Here is an 8,276-nt window from a genome sequence, read left to right as displayed (position 1 = left end):
ATGAGAACAAACCACTCCTGCTCTCCAGCCTGCATGCTAGTTCTACACCCAGAATGCATCTGGCCTCCCATATATGTTTTGATTTTAAAAAATAAGTCAGAGTGAAGCTGATTTCTAATTGATTGCATAATTATTTAGACTGTTTAAAGTGACTGACCTCATCCAACAGAGGTCCAGTCAGGCGGCGCTGGTCGTCTCACAATGAGAGGAATGGAGAGCAGCTGAGAACTCCAGTGGTTCTGGTTCATCGTGGAGGTTTGTCTCCTGCAAGGACAGAGTGATGCATCATGGGAGCTCAACGCAGCGTCACCGTAGATCCTTCCTCCAGGATTTTTTGTCATAAAAGACAAATTTTGTGGTAATTGATTCGTAAAAGCAATAAAACATGAAAGAAGTTGAATAATTTTACAGCCACTGTGAAGGAGCCTGAACACAGAAGAGTCTTTAATTTTGAATAAAGTTTGCAGAGTATCTTTATCTCTGAACATGTTTCAGACGGAGTGAATCTCTGCTTTGGTTTTATTTCATGAATCAACAATAAGTACCAAGAACCTGCAGCCTGACGCGTCCCATCAGGCCCAAGGAGTCAAATTAGTGATTTACAACTTGTTTAAATTTTTTTACATAACTTCATATCTCAAAATACACATTGTTGCCTGAAATGCAAATAATTTAAATCAAAACCTTTGCATGTCCAGGTTTAAAGTCAGAGGGTAAATCTGTGAAGCCACAGATTGGAGAACAGAGGATGGAGAAAGTTCTGCTCTTCTTTACAGCTTCAGGTAAATTATGATCATTTCTCTGCTTTAAACTGAATCCGTTACTTCAGGGTCACCATCAAAGTTTACTGAACACATTTTCCTTGATGAAAATCATTTTTAATAAAATAAATTGTAACAACAAAAACACAAAATATTACCAAGTGATTCTGGTGCAAATTTCTTAGATTAATGAAATAAGAAAAAACTAACTTACAAGTAACTTTTAAGCAAGAAATTGGAGCTGGTTTTAAGTCTAAATGTTCTTAATATTGATTAAATGAAATTAGCATATTGTTTCTATAAGATGGAAAATGTTTTAAGTTAAATAATCTGCCAGTGAAACTAGAAACTTTTTCATCCATATTCAGGAGACACTGGCTGAAAACCAGCTCCTGTTTGAAAAGCTGCTTTTAAGTTTGTCTTTTTTCAAGTGAACTAAGATTTCTGCACTACAAACCAGAATTACTTGGTAAGGTTTAGGTTTTTTTGCAGTGTGCACTTCATCACTTTATTTTCTGTTTTCTGCAGCTCTGTGCGCCGCCGCCTCGCTGGCTGCGCGTCAGTATCACTTCATCTACGAGAAAAAGACCTGGGCCGACGCGCAGACCTACTGCAGACAGACACACACAGACCTGGCCACTGTGGGCAGCCTGGACGTTGCTACCACCCTGAACAACATGGTCAACCTGACCCAAATGGGCAGAGACACAGATGTAAGGTTGGCTTAGTCTCAGCTGGATGTTTCCTCCATGCTTCCTGTCATCCTGACCTTCTAGCTGCTGCTTCCTGCAGGCCTGGATCGGTTTGTACGAAGACGTCCAGAGCTGGAGGTGGTCTCTGGTGAACGACCCCTTCTACCAAGGCTACAGCACCCAGTACAGGAACTGGATTCCTGGGCAGCCAGACAACCGTGGCTCCAACGAGCCCTGCTCAGAGATGAACGACCTTGGGCAGTGGAACGACCTTCCATGTGAGGCGATGCGTAAACCTCTCTGCATGTCTGTCAGCAGCGGTGAGCAAATAAAAAATCCATTTTACTGTTTGGACACAAATTCATTTACATGCTCTGTAACAAATCTGCCTTGATTTTCTACAATGTTTTCACATTTCCAGATAATTATCTATAATCAATCAGAAGTTTGCATTAGTGTGCTGACGTTTAGGGAAAGCCCAGACGATGATGTCATGGCTTTTAAAGCTACGGGGGGAAAATCAGTCAGGAAGTGGAGGACTGTGACTCTCCATCAGTCTGGTTCAAACCTTCAGAACGAGCCGCGTTTATCCGCTCAAACAATTATACGCAGGTTTGAAGAGCACAGGATGTTTAAGGAAAAAGGTGAAAACCTGCTGAGAGCCATTCGGTGCTTCTCACAAATACACGGTATAATTATGAAAAAACGTTATGCGGACATATGGAAGCAACAAATCAAGATATCAAAAGTTGAAGCTTAAAAACAAAAGCGTCTTCAAAAGAGATAATGTCCCAAAGTTTGCCATCATGTTAGCTATAAGGTTCATGTTTTTGGCGTGAAAATATTTAAACTCTGCTCTCAGTCGCTAAAAAATGCGTTGAGTGCTGAAAAAGGCTGAACTAGACGCCTAAACTCAGTTACACCAATTCTGTCAGGAGAAACGGGACAGAAAACCAGCAAACTGTCATGGTAAGATTAAAACATTTCTCTAAAGTTAAATCTTATTCTACCAAATACTGAAAATAAACTTCACAGTCTGATAAAATTAGAAAAAGTGTCTCTAAAGTCGTCTTAATATTCTCATGTTTCGCATAAAGAAATGCAGAATTAGCATACATTCACAGTAACAGTAGTTCGTCTGCAAACCTCGGTCTGGGTCCGGTGGAAGTGAACTCCGGTTCGGTTTGAATGCACTAAGCGGACCAGAGACCGCTCCAAAAGCAGTAAGTGGACGGCAGCGCAGGGCATTCTGGGTAAATACAACAAAACACGTGCTAGCCTAGCGCTAGCAGCAGAAATGGCTCGTGGTTTTTAGGCGAAGACTAAAGAGAAAAACTCCAACCGCTAAAATCTGACGCCACTCCATGTTTGTTTCCTTTTGGTGAAAAGGAAGTTGCGCCCAGAGTCTTCTTCAGAGATTTTAGTGTTGTTTCTGTCAGTGGTCCTTGTTGCAGCGCCCCCACAGGTGAGGAGGGGAACAGGTTTTTCAAACTTTTTGGTTGGTTTGAGCAGAGCTCAGAGAAAGAGAACCACAGCAGCTGGAGACGGAGCAGAAGGTGAAGTTCTGTTTCCCAATCAAACCGAGTAAATATGTAAATACCTGGTTTCACCCATGCATCATTAAATCTATACACGCTGATCAGCAATGTGAATAATGTTTTTACATTTTAACTCTGATATTTTCCTTGTTGGACATTTCCCTGAGCAGCAGATGTTCCCAGTGGTTCCACGCAGCATGTAACATTTTTTTACAGTCCAACTTCTGCTTGCTTTCAGCTCAGTCAGCGTCATTTGTTGCTGTGAACTCCCTGATGACGTGGAGCCAGGCGCAGAGCCACTGCAGGACGAACTACAAGGACCTGGCCAGTGTGAGGACGTCCGCAGAGAACAGCAACCTGCTGGCAGCGAAGCCTTCAGGGGAGTCCTACTGGCTGGGCCTTTACAGAGACACCTGGAAGTGGTCGAACGGAGACGGCAGGACGTTCAGCTACTGGACGTCCGGCCAGCCTGATGGCGCCACTGAGCACTGCACCACAGCGTACTTCAACGACGCGGGCAGATGGAGGGACTGGTTGTGCAGCTACGCCAAGCCATTCATCTGCCACTACGGTGCGCCGTTTATTACCTTTGCTCAGCAAAGAAGTAGAACATGTTAGGGTCGGAAGCTTTTCCCACTGGACCGATGCACAACAGTCCAGCCTGAAATGATGTAACTAATTAAAGGGGCAGCATCGTGTTAAACTGTCCTCTTTTTAGCTTTCCATCATGTCATAATGTTATTCCCTGGAGTGTTGCTTTGACTCTTTCATGCATGTTTGAGAAATGATTTAATCTCCATGGCAACCATTCAGCTGCACAAAACGCTTGGGTGGACCTAGCCCCGCCTTCGAAGCACAGCTCCTCCCCCACTCAGCTCCTTCAGACTAGCCAGCAGCAATTAGCAATCAGCTGGTGGAGCTGCAGAGCTCCACATAGGAGCTGCTGCTCAGAGCAACGCTGGTACAAACCTTAAAGGGTTAACAGAGGAGCTACGTTGGGACGACTTCCTGGAGGCGGAGCTTCAGAAGGAGCAGGAGTTTTTAAAGAAACAAAGGCCCAATTTCAAGCCGTTAAAACAGGAAGTAAAATGATATATATTTTTTAGTAACTCACAGTAATGGTGATAGTTGATTGTATTATAAAATGTCTCTCTGTGCCTGGAAAACACATCGTACTGCCTCTTTAAAGGTTCTGCTTCCTTCCTCAGACCCGGTTCCTTTTACAAAACATGTGATGAAAGTAAAGCTGAGCAGTTCCACCGTGGACCTGAATGACGCTGCGGTCCAGACTGACCTGCTCAACCAGGTAAACCCGGCTTGGTTCTGTAGGTTTGGTTCGTCCTTTGGCTCGTTTCTGTTGCTTTCAGTTTCCTGGAGTTCAGTTGTTTTGTTTCTCTCGTTTTGCTTCTCTCCAAAGATAATAACTTCAGTTTCTGTTCAGCTGGACAAAGTTATTTGTTCCAATCATCTGTTCAGTGCTTCATTGTGTTTGTGGTCACCTCATGACGTCGCGATGTAGATCCAGGTATCATCTGCGTCGTCATGGTAACATAACTTGTTCCTGTTTTCCAGCTCAGACGGAAGCTGCAGGATGACGGACTGACAGGAAACCTGAGTCTGAGCTGGAGGCGGATCGGTGGGAAGATCTTCTACACGGAGCAGGAAGTGTGAGGATGAGGAGGAGAAATCTGCTCCAGGGATGCAGCTCATGTTTTCTGTGGCTTTAAATGAAATTCACATGAGAACATTGTGATTTTTTAGCTTAATCAAATGTGACTGAAACATTTGTAAGAATTTCATCTTTCTAAAAACCAAACCTCATTCATTCTTACGAGAAAAATATGTGTGTGCAGATTTACTGTTTCCGTAATCACAGAGTAAACCCACATTGTTCATGTTTTAACAGGAAGTCAGACTTTAACTCTGAAAGTCATGAAACTCTGCTGCTTGTTAAAACACTGCTGTTTATTATATTTATTTAATTGCTTTGGTTTTTCATCTCAGTTTGAAACAGAAGCGTCTCCTCCTGTTAGCATCGTGCTAACTTTCACAGTGAAGTTTCACTGCTGCAAACTGAAACCTTTTGCTTTTAAACTAAACTCAGATGAAATCTGTTCTCTTCTAGGATAAATGAAATGAAACGTGGAGAATCTTTTTCTGTGTCTGGATGTTTTAAAAGTGTAAAAGCAAATGCAATAAAAAGAGAAGAATCAGTCAAACGTCACGTCCATCACTCTCTTCTTATTTACGTTTGATTTGGACCATGTTGTTCTTCTGTTTCGTAATCCTTATGAAACATCATGAAGCTCCAGAAACACGTTTTTTTAATGTCTGGGTTCCTGCTGAGCAGCGACTCTCCGTCCTGAAGGTGTTGATCTGCCAGGTGAGTCGCACCTGCAGGCAGCGAAACCAGGAGTCAAATGAACAGCAGAAGTTTGGACAGAGAACATAGATGTCAAAACAAACATGAGTTCACTGAAATGCAGACGCTCAGAGCTACTGCAGGAAAAGCTACACACACCTGGTGACTGTGGACGGCGCCGAGGTCGTGACGACCCTCAAGAACACGGTCGACTCAAACAAAATGGCCGCCGTAACTGACGTAACACTTCTCTGTCTCTGCTTCAGCTCTTTGAGTCTAAATCGCAGTAAAAGTGTTAAATGGTTGAACTTCCTCTCCATCTTTGGGTCTGAGCTCTTCCTACATCTGACCTGACATGCAGCAACAAATCTTTGTGATCCCTTTAAATCTCTGCTTCCTCTGCTGCTGCACAGGATCTATTTCCATAAGGTTTGCAATGTTAATCACTTCACATTCTGACTCAGTGGAGGTGTTGACTCAGGGTAACTCTGTCAGGGATGGATGCAAATCTCTTTACGCAAGTAGGACTGACTAACACAACATGAGACACAGCCTGAAAACCTTCAGTGTGGCGGTGGATAGAGGGGTCCACAGGTCTCTGGACCATCAGTCTGTAGGAGTACCCAGAGAGAACCCACCCATGCACAGAGAGAACATACAAGCTTCATGCGGGACGGTTGGATTCCAACCCAAGAGCTTCTTACTGCAACGATTTAAAGTCATTCACAGAATAAAACTTCCTCTCAGATAAAATAAACACAAAAGTCATTAAAAATGGTCAGATTTTTAAAATAAATACTTGGGAGCGTGGGCGACGCAAGCTGAACGGCTGTGACGTCACGGTTCTCGTTCTGTTCGCTGACTGGTAAAAAATGACTGGAGGGAATCTGAGTAGAGCAGAGAAAACCCAGACTGAGCAGGACGGAAACGGCCAGGAGAATTTAACACCAAATCTGAGATCTGACACAAAACCAACCTGCAGACTGTGGACATTAGACAGGGAAAAAAGACTCTCATGTGTCTTTGAATGTAGTTAATATCAGTGTCTGGTTTCAGCTGTACGTGCTGAAATATTCAGAACAACATCATCATAATAACTGAACCAATCACAGGTCTGCCCAGAGGCCTTTGGGGTTATGATGATGTATATGATGATGTGGACAGCTGGAGGTCGTCCCACCCTGTCAGACGAAGCTTTCCACCAAAACTCTGAGGCTCTCTGCAGAAACTGGCTGTCCGGACAACCGGACAACGCCGGAGACAGGGAGAGCTGCTTGGAGCTGCTTGGAAACGGAGATTGGAACGATATTGGTTGTGACGTTCTGCGTAAACTTATCTGATCTATTGTCAGCGGTGAGCTGAGTATTTCAGTTTTATTTAACTATTTAATTTCCTTTTCAGTTGAGCGTACCATGTTTCTCAAAGGACGGCAATGCAACACTTTGCATTTCAAATGCTTTTGAAATTTCCCACCCATTAATAATAATATCAGAATAAAATGTTTTGGAAAACAAAATAGATGAAAAGCAAAAATTGGGGCTTTTTATTTTTATATCTAAAGAGATTTTCTGGCTCTGGGAAAACATGCAACCAGTTCCTCTCTGCAGAAACGGTTTCATGTCTCCTGTAAAAAGTATGAAAGTTTAGCAGTTTTCCACTGCAGATGAACTAATGTGAGCCAAAACATCAACAGCCTCAGGAGTTTCTATCTGCAGGGCTGCAGTTTAAACATCTGAGATAATCAGTGCTGAGAATGCAACATGTCCGCCATCAGCCTGTCTCTGTGTTCAGGGCTGACGGCCTCCTTTACGGTCATCGACACCTTGATGAACTGGACTCAGGCTCAGAGTTACTGCAGAACCCACTACACTGACCTGGCCAGCGTGAGACATTCTGCCGACAATGAAAACCTGAAGGCAGCTAAACCTGCAGAGGAAGCCGTCTGGCTTGGGCTCTTCAGGACCAGAGGAAGTGGTCCAACGGATCCCTACTCACATATCCTCACTGGGCGTCTGGAGAACCCAAAGGTCCCGTGGAGAACTGTGCAGGAATGGACTTTACCAACTCCGGATACTGGGTGAATTGGGAATGTCACCTGACAAAACCTTTTATCTGCTACTATGGTCAGCTGATCACTAAAAGTTCACGATCACACATGGAGGCAGGTCCAAACACATGCTGCTAACAAAACGCTCTGTGTTTCTGCAGAAGTGCCGTTCACCAACCATGTGATGAAGGTGAAGCTGGTGGGAAGTTCCTCTGTGGACCTGAAGGGCGGCGCTGTGCAGGGAGGCCTGCTGGGCCTCACGCTGCAGGTTTCACCTTTATGGTGACGTTTCTTGGTTTGGTGTTGAAGATGTTTTCATCATCATCACATCCTCGTGTAAAGTGGTTTGTCCTGCAGGTCTTGGCAGAACTGAACAACTGCAATGAGTTTTAAAACTAGAATAAGTTGCACAAGTTGTAATTAATTGTGGGTTTGCAGGGAACCCCTTTATATATATATACCCTGGTCATTATGACCACATGCAGTCATAGTGGTAACATGTCCCTTTAAAATCTACGCCTTTAAAGAACCTTGGTGAAAACGTTTCCACATTCTTAACTCTTTGGTGCAGAAACTGGTTGAAAATGGATCTATTAACTCCATGTTCATGTTTTTGGAGACGAGGCTGCACATGAAAATATCCCTTTATTAACCAATCAGACTGCCAACATGAAGGGGACACAATCAGAAATGTCAGATGACTTACTTTGTGAAAATTACTCCAAATTTTCCAGATAGTTTGGGTGTATTTTTCCTTCCTTTCTTTCTTTCTTTCTTTCTTTTTCTTTCTTTCTTTCTTTCTTTCTTTCTTTCTTTCTTTCTTTCTTTCTTTCTTTCTTTCTTTCTTTCTTTCTTTCTTTCTTTCTTTCTTTCTTT

General features: G+C 43.3%; 1 protein-coding gene across 1 annotated transcript; it reads left to right on the top strand.

Moving 5' to 3' along the window:
- The first annotated feature begins 557 nt into the window (after window positions 1-557).
- Window positions 558-5,199, top strand: LOC103468080 (macrophage mannose receptor 1-like). The gene is made up of 6 exons (XM_008414934.2): window positions 558-782; window positions 1,290-1,474; window positions 1,554-1,773; window positions 3,230-3,562; window positions 4,200-4,297; window positions 4,564-5,199. Exons 1-6 carry the CDS (start codon window positions 749-751, stop codon window positions 4,660-4,662), a joined length of 969 nt encoding a protein of 322 aa, XP_008413156.1. The 5' UTR covers window positions 558-748; the 3' UTR covers window positions 4,663-5,199.
- Window positions 5,200-8,276: the final 3,077 nt, after the last annotated feature.

This window comes from Poecilia reticulata, linkage group LG7, assembly GCF_000633615.1.
Source record: "Poecilia reticulata strain Guanapo linkage group LG7, Guppy_female_1.0+MT, whole genome shotgun sequence".
NCBI classification, from domain to species: domain Eukaryota; kingdom Metazoa; phylum Chordata; class Actinopteri; order Cyprinodontiformes; family Poeciliidae; genus Poecilia; species Poecilia reticulata.
The sequence above is the reverse complement of the archived record's forward strand: the minus strand, read 5'-3'. Positions and strand labels throughout refer to the sequence as shown.

What these genes read in the sequence shown, in the direction of transcription:
- LOC103468080 (XM_008414934.2), top strand. Translation starts at nt 749, where the DNA reads ATGGAGAAAGTTCTGCTCTTCTTTACAGCTTCAG. An exon ending in GCTCTTCTTTACAGCTTCAG is followed by an intron (nt 783 to 1,289) that starts GTAAATTATGAT and finishes TGTTTTCTGCAG; the next exon opens with CTCTGTGCGCCGCCGCCTCG. An exon ending in AGACTGACCTGCTCAACCAG is followed by an intron (nt 4,298 to 4,563) that starts GTAAACCCGGCT and finishes CCTGTTTTCCAG; the next exon opens with CTCAGACGGAAGCTGCAGGA.